The sequence below is a fragment of the Penicillium antarcticum genome (assembly GCF_028974205.1).
Source record: "Penicillium antarcticum strain IBT 31339 chromosome Unknown utg000010l_segment0_segment0, whole genome shotgun sequence".
Taxonomy (NCBI): Eukaryota; Fungi; Ascomycota; class Eurotiomycetes; order Eurotiales; family Aspergillaceae; genus Penicillium; species Penicillium antarcticum.
The window spans coordinates 681854-702755 of record NW_026695308.1 but is presented as its reverse complement, the minus strand read 5'-3'; the positions used below and the strand labels follow the sequence as shown (position 1 = coordinate 702755).

General features: G+C 45.8%; 4 protein-coding genes across 4 annotated transcripts; 3 read left to right on the top strand and 1 right to left on the bottom strand.

Annotated features, from left to right (window-relative positions):
- Positions 1-2335: 2335 nt before the first annotated feature.
- N7508_011183 (uncharacterized protein) lies at positions 2336-3831 on the bottom strand (the record flags this gene model as incomplete). Its single annotated transcript, XM_058469243.1, has 2 exons — positions 2336-3669; positions 3732-3831. The coding sequence occupies 2 exons, from the start codon at positions 3829-3831 to the stop codon at positions 2336-2338; spliced, it is 1434 nt and encodes a 477-aa protein (XP_058314221.1).
- Positions 3832-5208: 1377 nt separating this feature from the next.
- On the top strand, positions 5209-5826 carry N7508_011182 (ankyrin repeat domain-containing protein; the record flags this gene model as incomplete). The annotated part of the gene is made up of 1 exon (XM_058469242.1): positions 5209-5826. The coding sequence occupies one exon, from the start codon at positions 5209-5211 to the stop codon at positions 5824-5826; it is 618 nt and encodes a 205-aa protein (XP_058314220.1).
- A 4570-nt stretch (positions 5827-10396) lies between these two features.
- On the top strand, positions 10397-11489 carry N7508_011181 (uncharacterized protein; the record flags this gene model as incomplete). The annotated part of the gene is made up of 4 exons (XM_058469241.1): positions 10397-10496; positions 10604-10948; positions 10990-11195; positions 11325-11489. The coding sequence occupies 4 exons, from the start codon at positions 10397-10399 to the stop codon at positions 11487-11489; spliced, it is 816 nt and encodes a 271-aa protein (XP_058314219.1).
- Positions 11490-12508: 1019 nt separating this feature from the next.
- Positions 12509-13576, top strand: N7508_011180 (NmrA/HSCARG family protein; the record flags this gene model as incomplete). The annotated part of the gene is made up of 3 exons (XM_058469240.1): positions 12509-12712; positions 12769-13098; positions 13157-13576. 3 exons carry the CDS (start codon positions 12509-12511, stop codon positions 13574-13576), a joined length of 954 nt encoding a protein of 317 aa, XP_058314218.1.
- Between the last annotated feature and the right edge of the window lie 7326 nt (positions 13577-20902).

The following is a 20902-nucleotide window of genomic DNA, read 5'->3' as shown; positions in this document are numbered from 1 at the left end:
GGCTATTCCAAACCCAATTCTGATTAAAAAGAATGTGAGTTAAAGGACTTGGGTCACATGAGCCACGCTAAAGCCTCAACACCCTACGACTATTTACTAGCAAAACAAAGAATAATGCGGGTCATCCTGGCACAGGATAGAGCTCAAGGTCATAGCGTCTGTGTCATGAGCCAGATTACGCTATGCTCCCCTTTATTTGATGAACATGAAGACAAAGAGGAAGATCTTTAAATATACCAGATTTAAAGTTTCCGTGTTAGTAGTAACTCTATTGGTACATACTACATAATATTATATCAATACCATATTGAATGCTACTTTGACTATGTCATTGTCAGTATGTCTCTTCTTATAGGGCCAGCCCCATAACATGTACACTATGCCAGATTAGCAGCTTAGTGATCTATTTTATTGAAAAGCTATGCCACTTTAGCACCGAGCTGCTCTGCTTGTCAATAGCCAGCGGCCTGGAATTGCACACCTCTCAAACTAAGGGCTGACCTGTACGTTGCTCGCTGTGAGATGCAGCCCGCCCGATCCAAATAGAAAATGATGGCCAATGAGGTAAAACATAAATGAGTATAAATACTGAAACAATTACAAAATGATGGGGATACTTTATGTTCCATATCTCTGTAGTCACTCATTATGCAGGAGGAACGCGCTGAATTTTGGGACGTGAGCAAGTCAAACGTCATTCCTTTATGCTGTAACATGCGCGGTTCGGTAAGATGTTTTGCAGTATAACGATGATGTACGTAGCAGAAAATGCCTTACTGCAATTTCCAAGCCTGGTTGCACAAAGTCGTCAATAAAACTTACATTGTGATCTTGTTCGGCTCTTGCTACTTGAAAAAGTACTTTTCTAAATGACATGAACTTTCCCGCGAGATTGGACGGCAGGGGGAGGATGGAAAGTAGGCGGTTGATACAGAGTTAAGTGATATTATAACCCCCATCAGGATGTTGTCGTGTTTGATGAAAATTTAATTGCAAAATTTGAAACCTGAGATATAAGTTAGGGCGAGATTTTCAATCGTATGTTCTGGGTACTACTTACCTGAATTTTCAACCGGCTTAAAATGACCTTGAAAAGCTTCGCGACGCGGCGACAGTAACCGATATTTTAGCAGCTGGAAGAAAAGTAAGTTTAAAGTAACAGCTTCCCCCCTTCCTCGTTATAAGAAAAGTGTGCTAGTTCCAGTTCAAGGGATGCCTCAAGCTCAGAATTTTGTACTATTCCTGCCAAAATGGCAGCTGAGTTTTTCATTTGAATCTTTTGACCGCAGTCAATGGAAAAGCCTGCTTCGCAAAGCACATATTCTCCATAGCCGTTCTTTCTACTGAAACTTTGGTTAGTAACACTAGAAGACTTTATAGTTCATTCCAGTGCCATTTTAACTGTATTATAGCTATTACCAAGTGTGTCGGTACCAATGGTCGCTTTGAGGTAAGCCCCTTTCTTTGGCGTTTCGGCAATCTGATGGCTAAGATCGAGATCTAATCGAAGATTCTAGCTTCGAAACGTCATTAATACATCTATTGGATATTTGAATCGCAGGGAATGAAGATCGTGAATATAACGTACGCACTTCATACACATACAGAACCTTCTTCGACACCCAGCATCTTGTCCGAGAAGGTAAAGCTTATCGCTCAGAAAATTATGCTCTACCTCCTCAAGAATCGCAAGGGCTAAGAGAATCGTTGGGACCCTTTCATAGAGTTCGCTACTTTACGATATTTTAGAAGAGAGCAACGAGAAATCCAGGATCCTATAGGTTTATGAACTCGTAGCGTAATTGTTTTGTGAGACTCACCAAACTGCAGCGCCCCGCGGACAGTTTATAAAGCCCTGAGTAGCATTGATTTCAACTATACATATCTGTGGGAAACGCGCTCTTGATCGCTCGCAGCGTAAGATATACGAAGTAGCTCAAGACCGATGATCATAAGATCAACGGGAAATAGAATTTGGGACCTCCGTAAGTATTTTCCTATCCCACAGCTTTCTCACGACACGTAACGATTATAGCGGCTTATTGCTCACCGCAGCCGTTCGTATCAGTGGATATTACTTTAACTTGCTTGATCATTTCACTAGGTCAACAAATTATTTTTCACGGCAGGCTTTCTGGACTCTATGACAAGCGCTTGTAATTGACAAGCGAATTTATCTCAGTTTACTTGATTCCCTTACTTTGTGTCCGCATTACTCTTTTGGGGTGCGTAACACAGAAATGGCCCGCGATGAACCGGTGGAACTTGGAAAATGAAGTCTTTGACTTTTATCGTGTCTCCATTTATCAGATAAGATGGCTCCAATTGAAAAATCTCACTTTATATGGAGTTGCTCGGAAGAGGGCCGAGATTTCTCAACATATACCTCCTCAATGAATTTAACCAAGGTCTTGATATCCTTGGTACTGGTCATTGCACCCAGACTGACGCGAAGAACCCCAGTAGGCCGTCCATCGAGCACATCATGGTTGTCACCACAACGCAAGCCTCCCGCATAGTGGCGGCGAAGTTCTGTATCTGTCCAGCCCAGAGATGAGGCCGTCCCGCCTGGATTGCAGACTGACCCAGAGCGTAGTTGAATATTTCGCGCAGCTGCCAGCCTCTCTATGGCAGTTTTGGGGATCCACTCACCACGGCTGTTTTTCAGATTGAAAGCGATAATCGGGCCTTGTAGCGCAGGATCTCCATAGACTGAACGGTAGATGTGACAGACAACTGCGCTGTTGAAGTGTCTCAGCGAAGAGAGACAGTTGTATAGCCTTTTGACAAGCAATCCAGCGTGGGCGGAAATATTTACCATTGAACCATAAAGCCGTTGATGTGTATCGAAGGCGCTATCTAGTGCGATTATGCTGTGGAATGGAAGAGTGCCATCTTCGAGTCGCTCGTGGATTGAGGACGCCTTTTTTGCATGCCATTGGGCTCCCGATGCTAGTACCATGTCGACAGTGCCCCCACCAAAATATTTGCGCCTCTCAAGGGCACGTGCGGCGCTTTTTCGGACAATCAAAGCACCTAGGTCGGGAAATCCGAAGATTTTGTAGAAGCTGAGCGCGACAAAGTCGGGTGCCCACTTCTTCAAGTCCAGAGGAGCGGTTGATACAAATGAGGCGGCATCGACCAAGCTGAAGACATTCCCTGCGTACTCACCGGTAGCTGTGCGGATCTGATTACACCAACGGACCGGGAGCCGCCGGCCATTCAGGTTAGACTGTGCCGGAAATGCAATTAGCTTGGGCGTCTCCGCATGCTCGGTGCCCAGTCTAGAGATCAAAGTGTCCACTTCAACATCTTGGAAGCACTGGTAGCCCACTTGGGCGAGCTCTCGTACACCAACGATACTTGTATGGGAGTCGATGTGGTATCCATACCAGAAACCCTGTGGATTTTGATCTCGGAACGATTCGGCAACAAGCTTGATAGCACTGGTTGCGTTGGCCACGAAAACCAGATCAAACTCGTCTGGATCGGCATTGAAAAATTCAAGTGCACGGAGTCGCACATCTTCTGTCCGCTGCGTAGATCTCTGAGAGGATTGAGACATGGAATGGGGGTTTCCGTATAGGTTGGATACCATGTCGTGCGAGAACGACTCAATAAGAGACTTTGCATAGAGCGTTGTTCCAGCATGATCGAGATAGGTAGTTCCTGAGACCATTTAAAGATGATAATTAGTATAGCCGTAGAATAGTTCGAATTGGAGAGAGTACCGTTTAGTAAAGGGTATTCCAGCTTGCGAATGGTCTCCAGGTCGGTACAATAGCCCCCACCATAACAGGCACTCTTGCCTTTTTCAGAAAAGCATTCCATCGTGGATGAGAAATATGAATATGTGTGAAATGGACAAAAAGGCTTTCAACACCTGAGGCTATTATTCCACTCCGAATCCGCCGTAGTCTAAATAACAGTGAAAGGCTGTGTTGAATATTCAGGGCGATACACAGGAAGAATTCTTGTGTGGCACATTCTGGTAATATCTATTTATACCTCTGAGAGGAAAATAATTGTCACATGTGGCGGGTCATACAGTAGGTCCACTGGCGCTGTCTATGTATCCATAATTTCCGGAGCGCATTGCGTAAGACTCTGATTGTATTGTCCGGGAGGGCCCAACTACAAGTCGAGTCAAGGTTGTAATGATGATCAAGCTAAAAGAGCAAATAATTCGAAGATTGCGAAAATATACAATGATCAGTCAATTCACTTACGATTTAGGTAAGTTACTTTATTAGTAAAATAGACCGGAGACACAGCGTGCGGTGAAGGGCTCTTCCACGGTTGACATATTTATGAAAGGATCTGTCATTCACCATTGGAGTTTTCATCTGACCTTTCTCCGCGCGCTTGGGGATACTGTGTTCTAGATAATGGGTCTATTGGATGGTCTGCTGAAGTCAATAGCAAGATCTCGACACGCGATACATGATGACTGCTACGTTTTCCAGCTTGACGTCAGGGTTGTCCAAATGCTTAAAAGAATAACCAGCTAACAGACTGGACAGTATAATTTATAAATCAAACAGTACGGATCCATTGCACACATCCCATCCCTTCCGCCTAGGGTGACATCGATCGAGCCTCCCTGTTTCGCTCTTCAAATCATTACGACATATCCGTGTGGAGTCTAAGTACTATCTAATTTAATTTTGCTGAGCGATAGAGCTTCAACTTTACGCTGAATATGGGCGGGCTATAGTCTTTCGTTCTGTTCAAATCGAAAGACATTTACCAATTTTGCCTTTTTCTATACGTAGTACTTAATACAGCGATAATATGCCACTCTCAACTCTCACATAGGCTTATGACAATAAAATGGCCGGGCTTCCCTGGGAGATCTGGCTTCTTGTGGCGGAAAGCCTCAATTAGCATGATCTTACAGACTTAAGCATCACTAGCGTAGATTTTTACATTATTCTCAAGCCACCAAGGCTTGGACACAAATTCCTTGATATTCCAGCGAAGGAAAAAGAAAGCGCTGTTCTTAACTTTGTAGGGCGTCATCAGCGAATTAACTTGGCCGTATGCGATCAGCAGCAGAGAACGGCGCTCGAGTGTGTGGTGATTCGCGGCTACCATTCCGTCTTTCGATCGTTGCTTGCTCGCCCCCAAGCTAAGCGCCTACTCGAGAAATAGGGGGCAATGTGAGATACCCCGTTGATCTCAGCTGCCAGACCAGATCAGGACCAAATGACCTCCGTACTGGTTGGTGCAGGAGCAAATATCAATGCCCGTAATGCTTCCGACCGAACTACCCTCCACTGGGCAGTAAAGAATGGCAACAATTGCATGGTTAAGCAGCTACTAGGCGCAAAAGCTGACGTCGCATTTACATATGAAAGGGCGCTGACTGCGTTGTGGCTGGCGGTCAAGGGCCGACAATTGGCCATTTCCGAACTACTGATCTCATATGGAGAGAATGTCAATGCCAGAGACACTTTCAAAGAGACCGTATTGTGCTGGGCGGTGAAGCGGAGCAGCGGTTTCTTTGTAGACATGCTGCTAGATAGTGGTGTGGACCCGAGCCGGGCTGACAAACTCAGCCGAGATCCGCTAATATCGGCAGCCTTGATGGGAAATGCGAAGATTGCGCAAAAGCTCCTTTCAAGAGGAGCCTGTCCGGACAGTATTGACCGATGTGGGCGAACACCCCTCGCATGGGCAGTGGCGATGGGTCATATGGACGTGGTGCGAATGCTGCTGAGCCGGGGCGCCGATCTCAAACGAGTCGACCAGTTGGACTGCTGCACAAGGCAACGTAGACATCACTGTCTTGCTTCTGAACACTGGGGCCCGTGTGGAATATGATAGCCAAAGTGCTCATCTGCCTCTAACGTGGGCAGTCTTGAAAGGGAACATGAGGCTGGCCCGGCTACTCCTCGATCAAGGTGCTGATTCTATGCATCTCGACAGATATCGCTGGTCCCCTCTTCTGGAAGCAGTTTGCCATCAAGGTGCCGACATGCTCCAGTTGCTTATTGTTAAAAGTTCTCAGGTCTTGGACGCTAAACTGACCAATCCTTAAGGGGACTCAGCCCTGTCGTTGGCCCTAAATTTACCATCGCGCAGGATCGTTATAATCCTTCGAAATATATAAATGGAACTCATCAGATGCATCCTATTTGTAAACCTTGCGGGTAATTTGTGAGCTTCTGCAAAGCATTGATAGTTCTTTGGCGTGGATCAAGAATACCATTCAATCGTTAAATGACAATAAATTATTAGATTTCCGCTGCTGCTTGGATTTCGCCCAATTGTCGAACTCAACACAAGGATATCTTTGGCTTACTATCAACCATTGACTTGTCCAGTAATCATCTGTGGGCCACCTTTACTTCCACTGAAAGCTTCTCTACAAGAATAGAAAAGTCCCTGAATCCAAAGTTGCATCCGCCTGGGATTAAAACGAGCCCTGTGCTTTCCTATGGGTTAAATAGAGCGTATGATTCATGAAAGGAAGATTCCTATAGCGGGAGCTCCAAGATGTGTCAGGGTCCCCTACGTAAGTTCGCCGGCCAAGCCAAATGGCTTCCTGCGTAAAATAGGGAATAACCGCAATATTTCCATGTCTTATGGCTAGGTCGTCGTTTTTTCAATTAAAGTATCTTCATTTTCTCTGTTGGCTACACGAAAGATTAGGAGATGTGTGTCGTAGCCGAGGTTCGTCTCGATATATGATGGCATCATTTCTATCTAAATCATGGCGTCGAAAGTCATATTATCCGAAAGCATGTTGCTACGAGCTGACAGTATGTAACTAACTTGTTTTTATCTTGATTGCTAAATCCAGGGGATTTATTCAGGTTCATATATAGGCTACATACAATCTATGAAAGCGTAAAATCAAACGAGCAGTCCTCAAAGACAACAGTTATTAAGAGATCAACTCATAGTATGGTGTTTTTTGGGTAGGAACCTCGCATTTGAAATACGTTGAATATCGGTGGCGAGACTACCGGTCCACCAAGGGTAGCTGCACGACCAATGACCTAGAGATAGGTCCTGGACACAAGCCTTTACAGTTAAAGCTTTTGCTCAGGGTATCTACCGTAGTGTGCCGCTGGTTCATCTGTCCTAGCAGAATGTAAACCAGGGCTCGAGATCTAAAAGACATTGCACCGGCCTTTGATTAGTCGAAAATGTCCAGAAAGGCGACCTACATACCTCGTCAGCAGCCGAAAATGCCACCAAAGAAGCCACATTATAATACCTTCGTGTTTTAGGTCCGGCGCGAGGAATGACTAGAGAATACAAGAGAGGGCCCTATGAAGTGCATCAGGGCGTTCTTTGTCAGGCAGATTGGTGTTGCACAAGAGATCAAGTCGTATCATTATGTACAGATCTCGATTCTGGAGCGATACGGTTATCAGCGATTTTCTGAGCAAGCGCTCCTGTTAATCATCACTGTAACGGGTGAGAATGAAGCTCAGGTTATTTAATAATCAAATCACATGAACTGACACTGAGACTCATAGCTCTGTATTGTTAGCTCACACGTGGGACAGAAAGCAAGAGAGGCGCTATTTATTTGGTACTGTACATTTATGAATAAAGAAATTGTATTATAATATGAAGACGTAATTATTCCGCCTAAACACAGTGGCGGCCACCCACCAAGGACAAATGATTTCTAACCCTTGCTTTAGGTCTTGCGTTCTTGTGCACCATTTGTCCGAACGCAGTCACGCTGTATTCTGGTTTCGTAGGTCGGGCGGCGTTCGGGGGCCCAGTTTGCTGATATATAGTGCAATGACGGCAAATATCTTTCTAGTACCGGCATTGGAGTTTGCGCTTGCCTGCCTGAGGACACCAGTCTACATTATGGAGTCCACCCAGGTCGCTTTTCAACACCGGCCGCTCTCAAAAGGTTAGATAGAACCTGAAACCTCAGGATAATGGGTTCCTGGGAGTTGCCCTGGAGATTTGGTTGGTGGGCTACCAGCAGAAGGAAATGATCGATGTACTTGGGCTGATGCTGGAGCATGGAGGTGATTGGGATTTGGATAATGACCTCTTCTAGGATTATCCATTATTGCGGTTTTTGGAGCTTTTTTTCCCTACTGTTAAGTACGCAAGGAAAGACGTTGGCCTATATATTAAGGTCGTCGGCAGAAATATTTGTATCGCTTCATCGTTCTATGGCCATCAGCGGCTCGCCATTAATACTAAACAGATAGACCTCCACAAGCCAGGCATCAGCTAGCATCTGAGTAATGTTCAATTTGTATTAACAGATACGGATCATAGACTGGAAAAGGTAATCTGTATCAGATGAGAAAGAAATCCCGTCCGAATCTGTTTCTTATACATTTGGTTGGAATTTTCATACCATGGCCAACCCTTAAAGCAAAACATATCAATCTACATCCACTCCTTTACCATGGGACTGTAAAAGGCCATGGATACTGTGAAAGACTTCTGGTTTTCCACCAAGATTGCATGTACAGTAGATTGATCTAACTCACTGGGTGGTTCGATGTGTCGGAATATGGGGTGTTGCTCCTTCGATATCAGTAGAACAATCACTCATAGCCCTTGATGTTTATTGTAGATGCATAGACGAGGAAAACTACGAGCAATATTTGATGCCAGGCAAATATAGTAACGTCGCAGAGTTTCTGACGAGGAGATATTTATACTGTGTGTTAAACACAAAATGCATCGAAACATTTGAAGGCAGTATGGAGGCACCTCAACGTAAGCGATAGCCAGAAGAATAGTGGGATCTCGATTGTAAGCTAGTATTGTCTGTGGGAATTTTCCGAATACTCCAGGAGGGGCCCCTGAAGCGTGTGGCAATGGCGCGCGGGATTTGCAACCTTCGGTACTAACTTATAGGATTGGCTGAGAAGATCCGGGAATGGTAATGCTTTCGAGGACGGAGTCGACTGCGTCGCAAACTCTAGGCTTATTGGTGTTTACCCTTGTATGCTCGACTCATGACTTAAAGCAGGATTAGTCGCTTGGCTTTGAGTGACAAGGAGGCTGAGGTTCAAGGCTATAGCTGCTGATTAATATTGGAGTCTGGGAACCAATCTTTGATAGCAAATCAGACTGAGCTACAGAATTCTTGGTGATGGGAAGAAATCTTTGACTCGACTTGTGCTCGCTTTCAATCACGATAAGGTTGGTATGCCTTTCTCAAACCCTGGATCTATTGCAATTTGTTTGTGTACTAGTGGGTTGCTAACGCGTTCACGGGCTGTGCAAAGCATTCATTTGATTATCCGGAGTCAGTTATAACAAAAGAAGGCTCCTACCAGCTACACGGCTTCCATTTTTGGCTTGTTCAAACGTATGATGCCGACTTTTACAGGATTCTCAAACAGCATGTGCCTCAACATGATGGTTTACTAGCCTGCGAATGAATCGACAGTGCGCCCCTACGCCGTCTGACACCAGCAACATTGCCATCAGTGATCACGATGGGATCCGTAAATGTACAGATGACGACGTGTCTTGGGAAATCGTAGACTGCGCAGCAAGCACTGATGTTGCACGGAGACTGCGAACATGGCCGCGATGACGAAAGGCATGTGGTGATAAACATGGGCAACTATTGTGCCGCAAACCCGAGAGAAGATACTCGGTTGACGAGGCGAACCTTTCACAATTTTTAGTAATCAGCACCTCATGCTCTCCGCATCAAAGGCCACCATTTGCCAATAGAGCCAAGTCGTAGCGTTAGTGGTTGTGTATTGGCAACGTTAGCGTTTCGATGCGAAAGGCTAGAGTTATTGGACGGCAGCAGTTCCGACTGCTAATGTTTCAATCCTGCACCAGTGATTTCAGTTTGGTGCACCAATTCCGGCCATCCATTGACTTGAACCAGGTGTAGTGACTCAAGCTCCTAGCATGATAAAGTGCCGGCTTCCGAGAACTGTTGCTGAGATTTACGAAGGCAGCTACCAGTAACTCGGCACAGATTGTTTAGTAATGAAAAACCTCAAGGGAATCTTCGCGTACACTTGGGCTCGAGCCTAGTGAATCTATACTAATGTATGAGACCCACTCAACGGTGCGCTAATGGCGTGCAATTATATGCGTAATGCTGAACCATATACTGCAACATCATACACGGTGGATCCATAAAGACTTTGGCAACCCCAGGATTTGTAACCAGCAACAGCCGTTAGCTAAAAATTTGCTGCATAGTTTGGAACAAAAAGAGGCTGCAGGAAGGCAGGAAAGGCAAACAGCGAGATTACAGTTGCGCGACCGCACCTTATAACAAGGGCCAGAATCAAAGAGAAATAAAGTTAGCATCTCATTTCTTGGATTAATGTTTTGTCCCTTTTATAGTAGCCTGTCTACCTTCTCATAACCAATTCGACGAATTCTTCTTCTCGGATGATACCTACTTTCACTATAAGACATCATGGGGCGTGCAGTTGGAATTGACTTGGGTACCATCTACTCCCGCGTTGGGGTTTTCCGCAATGACCGGCTCGAAATCATCGCGAATGAACAGGGAAACCGTATCACCTCCTCATTCGTCGCCTTCATCGACAGCCAGCGCCTGATTGAGGACGCTGCGAATGGCCTACTTCCGATGGACACGCAGAAAACCATTTTCCATGCTAAGCCTATCGGCCGACGCTTTCCGAGATACAGACGGATATCCAGCATTGGCCTCTTAAGCTCATCGACCAAGATTCGAAGCCCGTGGTGGAAGTCGGCTTCAAAGGCACGACCAAGTATTTCACGCCCGAAGAGATCCCATCCATGATTCTTGCCAAGCTTCGTGAGACCGCGGTGACTTATCTGGGCGAGACTGTCACGGACGCCGTGAACACAGTTCCGGCATCTTCCAGCGACTCCCAACGGCAGGCCACCAAGGACGCCGGGCTCATTGCCGGTTTCAACATCCTCCGAACCCTAACGAGCCGACTGCCGCAGCTGTCGCCTATGGCCTCTGTCGAAAGATACCGTGGGAGCACCACGTTCTGGTTTTCGACGTGTCGCTTTTAGCGATCAAAGACGGGATCTTTGCAGTCGAATTCACACATGGTGCCGCTGTCCAGGCTGCGATTTTGTCGGGCGACATCTCCTCGAAATCCATCAGGAACATTCTGCTTCTGGAAGTCGCTCCGTTATCCCTCTGGATTGAAACAGCAGACGGTGTCAAGGCGTCGATAATCAAGCGCAACACTACCATTCCCACTACGAAATCCGGGGTTTTCTCGATTTTCTCCGACAACCATCCCTGTATTCTGATTCAGTTTTTTGAGGGCGAGCGATCCAGCACCGATGGCAGCAGATTGCTTGGCAAGTTTTAACTCCGTGGAATGACTAAAGCTCCACAGGGTGTACCCCAGATCCGAGTCACCTTTACTGTGGATGCCAACGGGATTATGGAGATTTCTGCGACCGAGAAAGGTCCCGATAAGCCCCCTCAAATTATCGTACCCCACGACAAAGATCTCCCCAATGAGAAGGATATTGAGCGTATGCTTCTGGAGGCTAAATAATACAAAGAGGACAATGACGCTGAGGTTTCCCATATCCAAGCCAAAAGTAGCCTCGAATCTTGCGCCTACGCTCTCAACAGCACCGTCACTGAGAGCAAGCCGCCCAATGCCAGGCGAACAAAAGAAAAACATTCAAGTTAAAAGCTTCGAGATCATGTATCGGCTCAGTACAAACCAGGCCGAGCGAGATATGTTTGTATTGAAGCAGCAAAAACTAGAAGACATGGTCGTCGACGTGGGTTTGTCTTCCTTGTAACCAGGTACTCGTCAACCAACCGCCTTGCAATCCCGAAACTTGTCATTCATACTTGTAGCTTCACTATCACCGTTTACAAAGAGATTTCTGTGGAGACCTAATTTCCTTTTGTATTTACGTGGGGCCATAGGGGAAACAGGTACAAACAGAATGTAAGCTTTCTACCTCAGTACACACTGCGTGTAGCCTACAGCAGAGGATAGCAAGGGGGTTCAGGATATCCTCCAAAATGAGCTTATTACAGTACAGTACATTATTCCTCATTATCTCGTTATTCCCACTGAACGAAAACCACTCGGATGCCCTTTTTGTGTAGCCCCTTAGGAAGGACTGATATACTTGTGGGAGAACTTTCTAAATCTCCTTACAGAAGTTCCCAAGGCAGTGGCTTGGTGCTGCGTTACAGAGATTCAATAATTCCGCTTAGTGGCTACTAGACCCTTTACCAGTTGATGGAGCGTCGGACAAATAGTAGCTCGAGACTAATGAAGCGCACCGCCAGGTCCAGACCAACGACGATGAAATTCGTGAAGTATTGAATCATACAAGAAGTAACCTTGTGATCTTCTTGCCGATCGGGCGCCAAATTAGTTCATTCTTTGTGATCTTACTCCTGCTTATTTGGAAGAATTACGGTACAAACGGTGAGGCTAGAAAAGCAAACGCTTATTGTCACCATATAAAAGCGAAGACCCTTTTGATTGATATTGATTTCATATGAACCCACCCAGCTCATTACAGTATACTTCAATATCCATTGAATATGGCAAAGCTTCTGACTGTCATCGGTGCCACTGGAACCCAGGGTGGCTCTGTTGTTGCTGCGGCTTTAACATCCGGAAACTACAACATCCGTGGTGTGACTCGTGATATCAACAGTAATGCATCAAAGACATTGATATCGAAGGGTATCGAAATGGTTGCAGCTGATTGGAATGATGAAGAAAGTCTTGTCAAAGCCTTCGCAGTAAGTCACCCGGTGCACTGCTTACATCAAACAGACTGGCTAATTTTAAACAACAGGGATCATACGCCATCTATGCCGTAACTAATTTCTGGGCTAGCTTTGCAACACAAATCATCGAAGACAGTATTGAACTAGAAGCTACGCAGGGAATAAACATGGCTAAAGCCGCTGCTAATACTGCTTCTCTTCAGCACTTTATCTGGAGTACCGTTCCAGACAACCTTCGGATTTCCGGAGGAAAGCACTCTGTGGCTCACTTCGAGGGCAAGATCAGGGTTGACCAGTTCATCAAGCAAGACAAAGATTTGCTGAGCAAAACAACATTCATGTGGATCAGTTACTACGCCACAAACATCGTTTTGCCTATGATTACTCTCAATTTCCTTGTCAGTATTACTCTTACCTAATTTGCACACCGTCCATAGATATTGAGCTGTGACTTAGAAAACATCTGGCAAATATCTCCAGCTTTTACCAGTCCCAGAAGATTGCCCCATCACCACCGTGGGTGATCCTAGAATCAACCCTGGTATCTACGCAGTGGCCATCTTGAGCCAGCCCGAGCTCACCCTACCTGGTAAGATTGTTCTGGCAGAGACCGAGACTAGAACAGTCCGAGACATGGTGAACATGTGGTCAGAGGTTTCAGGAAAACCCGCCGAGTACTCACAAACCCCGATTGAACACTACAATAATCTGTGGCCGAAATGGGGCCGTGAAATTGGGCAGATGCTGCAATTTTGGAATGGAGCGCGTGAAAAGAGTTGGACCTCAGATCCACCTGTGTTGACCAAACATGACTTAAGAGTATCTGGCTTGGTTGGAATGAAGGAAGTTTTTGCCGGACTTGATTGGTCTTCCTGAACTTCAAGTTTGCGTTGGCCTGAGGAGTGGTAAGACCAATGTATAAGCAGGCCTTCCGCGTGGCAGGCCCTCTTGTATAATCTGTTCCAGCGAAATTGGATAAGTGTACAACGAATGACTATATTGAATCTCTGACAGTCTACGACGAGATGCTTAGCGATGCGATTGTAAGTGGTCAATTGTTTAACGCAAAACCCCAATTCTAGAGGGTGCCTGCCAGTGCCAAATTTTTTAATATGGCTATTAATGTCTCGCGCCTGTTTCCGAAGAGGCATAGAGCGAGGTGGTCAATAATCTTGTTGGTCAAAGATGCGACGGCGGTGAAACCCAATTCACCCAGTCTACGAAGGGCTTGAAATCGTTGTGGCTATAGAAATGATCCGCGATGAGAAAAAATCCTTAATAACATGCTTGGGGGGTAAACATATATTTAGAAGCACGCGATGAGGTAATTGCGACGTCGGTTTGCTGAATATAGATTTGAGCATTTGTTGAAATCTTCATCATACTTATACTAGCTATGGTACTATAACGGACCAATTCTAGAACCTCTCCGTTATTGTTCGACATTCGTACTCCTGCTCGTAAACTCACAGGTTAATGGGCGCGCATCGCTTCTACTTCAGGCTTTTTTTCTACCCCTTCTGTTGTAACTGCGATGCTTCCGTGGCCTGGAGTATCGAATGAATGGAGGCATCTTGGGTCTCATGTTTGTTGGGTGAACACTGTTGGTTACCATGATAAAGACACGTAAATGTCGCGTCACCCCTAGCAGCTATTATCTGGGTCGTTTCTAAGTAGGCCTATAAAGAAGAGTATAGATCAGGAGATAATAGTACATAGCCGTGAAGCTTGAGGTCGGGATGAAACTTACAGAATAACATAACTTGGCGTGTGGCTTTTCCCTCCAGAATCACAACTCTCTCACACTACATCCTTGTTTTGGGAAGAGGAAATATGTACAGCCCACTATATCCTCGTCACCAGGCTGCATGAGGGCCTTGAAGTCCACATATTCATTATGCCGAATACTTCGGCGACGGTGAGCGGCTCAATGTCAGGTTCCTCGACGGAGATATTCATGAGATGGCCATAATAGAGAGTAATATGGCAATTGCATATGCATAGCAATCTAGTCGGGCTTCTAACAGATGTCTGCAAAACATTATCCAAAGCTCTGGTGTAAACATGAAAGCCACCATCCATCCCAGTATGTCAAAATATGTAATTATAATATTCCTACATATGATAAATCGAATAATACCGGATCCCCGGACTGGTAGATATAACCAGCGCGGTGCCTCTTAGGCCTAAGAGGCAGCCCGTTGGCTCATGGCTTACAACAAGCCTTCCAGGACATTCGGAGCCTGGCTTGTCACGTTCTGGTTTCAGACGAAGAGCTGGTGTATGAAGCTGCTTAATGTGCGGCTTATGGGCAAATCTGATATTGCTACTTCCTAGCTTCCTCCAAGCGCCCGGAAATTTCTGATGTATTTGCCAGGGTGCCTATCGAAGTGTCAAATATTGGGCGCAAACTGGTTCTGATCAAAGCCCATGTGAGGATTCGGGAGGGCTCGTCAACACCTACCAATTACCAGTCCATGTACGTGTAGCTTGCTCATCTTGCTTTTGTTTGGCCATGCCGGTTCAGGACCGGTGGATTCAAGGTGGCGTTGTCTTTTACCAGAATATCCACGCTGGATTGAGAGATGAAGACCTGGGCGCATGCCCAAAAAAGACCGCACTATTTAGACATATTGCCCGAGAAGGTCGGTAGCTAAAAATTACAATTACAATAATATCAGTGGTAATTTGGTACCGAAGAGACGAAAAGTTACCTTAGGCTAAACTGGGAACTGGGGTGTATCATTTCAAATTTATGGAGGGTCAAATTTAGATTCGTCCGGGCAGTCCTTCAAGAAATGCTCTTCTTGCCTTCGTAATTCTGTCAGGAACGGCTTCAAGGAAAGTAGCAATATTCTAGGATGCCACATGATCATCTACGTGAGCGAGAGCAGCAAGGCTTACTGCCAGCCTGGGATGCTCAAAGGCCTGGCAGTCAAACCCTAGCAAACTTAGAGGTAGGTCAACACCGGGCAGCAGATGACAAGGTCACTGGAGACCACTACGAAGGCCCGCATAACGCGCTGGATATGTATGACTGGAAATCACTTCTACCACAGCCCCTTGATCCCAACAGGGGCAGTCATCGCACATCTCGAGATCAATCCTGGTGTGCCAACTATTCCAAATCTAACCTGGTGTCTCCTTCGGAGTCCCAACCCAATTATACAATTAGATCATGCTTCAGAGGTTGGATAAAGTCCAATGTCAATGTGGACCAAGACCCCAAGAACAAGCCACTTCCTCTAGAACCATTCTACGATACTGATACTCGGGGCCAGGGGCCATTCGGGCCGACTTATGATGATCCACTTCCCAGGCTCTGTCGTCAACCAAATACGTTATTTATGGAAGAGGTATCTGAGCAGAGACTATTAACCACGTTCTTTGGGTTTGATTTGATTCGTCAATCTTATCCTCTCAATAATGCCAAGCTGCATCGGGTTCGGCAATATCTGGCATCGCAGCCTCACCCAGATACAATGGTCAATAGCAGGAGATACCCAATTGTCTCATGTGCGTGGTTGAGGAATTTTATTGTAGCTTCCCCATATCGATTAAACATTGATCGAGGGCGATTGCGTGGCCTGAGACTAGACGACAATTCCAGTCACAATGTGCACTGTGGTTTCGGGCTTTTGTGGGACTTTGTGAAAGCCTGCGGTCCAAAGAACAGAGATTCAGCGTATGTGGAGGACAATTGCGGCGAAGTGGCGGACAATTGCGACGAAGTGGACAAGGAGGGCCAGCTCCAATGGCTTCGGGTAAGAATATCATAGCCTTTGCCTGTTCAGTCTCTCCGATTGATGTTCTTTCATCTTTATCATTGTTTTGAATCTCTTGGCTAACATAGATGGCTCTCTTATTTTGAAGTACCGGAATGTTCAGCCGGCGGAAACAGAACATATGCTCCAGATCTGGAATGTTCTTAAATTTTTATTGATAGAACATTCCGCCTTGAGACAGACACGGAGGGGAGGACCGGAAAAGCACACCGGTATGGACTTTCATCTCGTACACTCATCGCAGCCATATTCTAAAAATTGACGCAGAGGAAATTGATGTTGTTGGTTTCATGAAACGTGGATTGGGAAAAGTTCAGCAATATTTCACGGGGCTAAATAATACACGGGATCTGTTTTGGGATGGATCAAACATTGACGGGTTTTTTGAGGCAGCTTGCGTAGAGTGGCAAGATAACTAGGTCAAAGAGCACGGCATCTGCATTTATATATTCTGTTATACATCCAGTGGGGATTTATTCTTGTACAGCCACCATTATACAGTACTCCTGCATTCTCAAAATCTCTTCACCCCGTTAGGACGTTTCGTCTAAGGGCCTAATATTACTTAAGGTTGTGATGCGAGATAGGCAAGTGGAGACTGCGCGGTAGAATAATGGCGGTCTCCCATTCATGTCTTTCACGTCTCCCAAAAATGATATTATACAAACAGTCTCCTATGCGAGACTACTTTACCGGAGAAACAATGTCCTCAACGCTTCAAACAAATGATACTTAGGTTTCATCAATATCTCCAAAGTTCTACAGTCATACTTCAGCCCCCGCCAGAACCCTGCAAGATCTACTAATATGGTGCTAGGAACTCAGTCAGGAATTAAGTCATGAATATGGTAAAGCTGTAGAAAGAACCGGCCAATTTGTGAATCGCTTGGTATAGATGCTACAACATTGGATCTGTACTCTCCATGTCTGGCGACATCGGATCCCTTGTTTCCCTATACAGCATCTTTGGGGTTTTCTTTTTGCTTGTTGATTATGGTAGTTGCTTCACTTGCAAGGTTGGCTGCACTGTTCAAATCCTGTCAAGTCTCGTTTCAGAACAAGATTCAATATCCTCGTACGCTACCTGGCTGCTCGCAACTTGTTCGTCTTGGCAGGTGCTTCTCGGTAGCTTTCAACGCAGGCATTGGTTTGATTTTGTTATTTATTTGACCCTACACTAACCTGGCCTGTCGGGGAGTTCATTACGGAGTCCATTACATATGCATGTATCCATAGATAATCCTATATGGTGCGGGTGTGAAATCAATTCTTGTTTAACGGTCGGGTTAGACCGAAAAGCCTGAAGGGATGCTGCTTTGCCATAATGGTGATTAAATAGCCTTCAGGCCATACTGCCGATCAAGTTCACCGGCTCAACTATGTCAATTATGTCTCAGCTTCCCACCTTCCGTGCTTACTTCGGGATAGAGCCTTTATTGGCCAACTTCTTTTTTTGCTAGTACCGTGCACCATGTTTAGAGACTCCAAAAGATAGAAAAGCAGTGCTTTCGAGGGTCAAACCAAGCACCAAACTAGTGTCTCTGACGATTTTAATAAACCGAGGTACCGTGGCTTTTGGATTCTAGGCTATCATTACTATAAGGACTATCCATGAATACACCTTGAAATCTATCAGCGGAGAATATTGGCAATCATCTGTTATCATAACCTTTTGCCACAACAATGCGCAACGGTTCGCTCGCTTCATCATATTCCAGCCTCCGCCAAAGGAAAAGCGACGGCTTCTCTATCTCGATAAACCTCGCCAACACCCCAGTCCCCTGTACCAATTCCGCAGTAAGTTGAATGTTGGCGCGGAGAGACCGAGTAGAAAGGAGGATCGCCGAGATAAGTATCTGCCACTCATACCAGACTCCGCATGGCCTCTATGGCCATTCTACTTTCAGGACGACAAACCGGATTTTCCCTCTTGTTGGAGTTCTAGCATTGAGCAGATAATACCCATGGTGTTTTCGCAGATGAGATCGAGCTTCAAGGTCTACGCCAGCAATGTTTAGCAGATATGGAAGCGCTTCTGGAGTGCGACGGGGCTAGAAACGAGCCTGAGAGTCGGCTGCTACTTACAACGGCAAGCGGATACAAGACCAAAGGCCACCACGTTCCATCTCAGTACACCAAATCATCAATGCGAACGTATTATTGCAGGACAAGAGCTCTAATTTTGGGACAATCGCAGCGCACTGTCGACTCTTATCCCTTATGGTCATCCTTTCGAATGAGGCGGATTACCAGAAAGTTGTTTCCGGGCTATGGTCGACTTTACCATGCCCCAGGAACAATGTATATTGGTGAACCTGATTTCTAAATGTTGTTAAAAAGATTCTACGGCCTAGTGCCACCTCCGCCATCGCTTCCTGGGCTTTTCCCGGCCAATGATGAGTTCCACTACATCAAAGATTATTTTAGGTCAAAGCCAATCCTGGTAGGGCATAGCAATGGCATAGATAACGGTAGGAACCTGGTCAAAGTTTGCACGAGGTTGGCCCACGTCTCTTTGGAGATTATTGAAGGAGACGGGGCGCACATAAAGTGGCACGGTGCTCCTGGCTCTCTCGCTTCGGGCGTGGATACGAAATTTTCATTAAGAAATAACAATCTAGAGAGAGACTGGAACGATCCAACAATGTAATCCATTATTTGATAAGCTCAGTACTTTGATAGTACAAGGGGTGAAAATGATCATTTAAACCCCGATTGTTAGGGCTTATGCCGGGATTCCCACATTCAACCAACTGGCCAGTGTCGTACGATCGCACTTCCAGCCCCCATGACAGGAAGTGGCTTTGTATACTCGTTACATTGATATTATATACTACTATCCTAGTCCCATGCTTCAAGGCTTCAATTTTATTAATATGTTGGTTCCCGAAGAGGGGGTGGGTTCCACAACCCACCAACTGGCCAGTTTTGCACGAAGACATTTCCATACCCCAGTTACACAAAAGAGCTATAAACATATGTATATCAACGAATTGAAAGGCTCTAGATCTTCAGCATGGCTCTTCCAAGGAAAGGAAACTCTCACTACGTGTAATTCCGTCATTGGTATAATATGAGCTGAGGAATTTGAGCTCATTCTGCTCTACCCAGTACCTTCACCAGCTTAATTCCCATCCTGCTCTACAGCTGACTAGCCAATGTAGAATATACAAGGCTATATCATACACGACGATTACTTGATGTGAGGGACTAAGCCGATTGGGCACTAGACTTTCTCAATAAGACCCATGAGTGGCTGCCAGTGAAAGAGGCCACGAGAATAAAATGCTTTGCTGAGCGTAAGCGTTATGAGTTTTTTCAATGGGTCTGATCACGTATACCAGAGATAGACCCTTGACCTTCCTCTTTGTTCTGAAGCCATTCCGGGATCTGGGAATGCATGTCTTCGGTTACGAGCTTTCGAGGGGGTTGCGTTCGGGTCAGGTTGATTTATGGCTCTTCGTTCATGGCAGGGTTGTGGGTGGGACTTGGCGGGGACGCAGAGTTGACTAGTGGCAGGCTGGAGAAGATGTCATCTCTCTGGCATGTTTCAGAAGCCTCACATGGGAAAGAGCTGGTGGACAAAATCAGCGGGTGACTTATGTAGCGTCTGGATGACACCTTGGGCTTGCTAATTCCGATGTTCCTTGTTCCTTACTGGTATTAATGTATTTTGGAACGTGTGGATGCTTATCTGGGTATGTCACCGCGACCAGTAATGCCCAGAAACATATGGAAAATGCTGAAATTGCGGATGATATACACGCAACATTTCCCATCAATTACCCCCCCCCCCCCCCCCCCAAGGCAGCGTACCATTTGTCGACCCCTGCGATAAATTGAAGGCTGATCTGTACTCAGATGACCGGCAGATCGAGCGTAACTCAATTGCTGGCCCCGAGTAAAAGTATGTCACCCAGGGTCAGGCTGGCACTTCCCCCAGGCTAATTGAATTTCTGCAATGCGACAGTCTTATAATTTGGGCCACCGAGTGTTTTCTCGGCCTATATCGGACGAGCTGGTTAGCAAGCCAGCATTTCCACGAAGCAATAGTACTGAAGCTCATGAGACTTTGTGGTTGAGCTCTCTATCCAACCACGTCTTCATGATCTACATGCCAGCCACTCTTACGCGCATGCAGCGCCTGGTACGTCGGATATAGAAGCCCTGTCTCTTACTTAGTAGGCCCTCATATTCATGATGCTCCAATGCAAGATATACGTAATTGCAAGTCACTTCGCATATCATGCGTGCGTGGTGATTTGATAAATCCAAGAGCTGATCAGAAATTGGCAAAGAATGGCAGCGACTGAATATTTTAATATTCACGAGATATGCGTTCTTGGCTTGCGCAAATTGTATGCCCTTCGCCACTTCTTCTGGGACAAAATACCTAGACGAGAGATAATTATCTGGG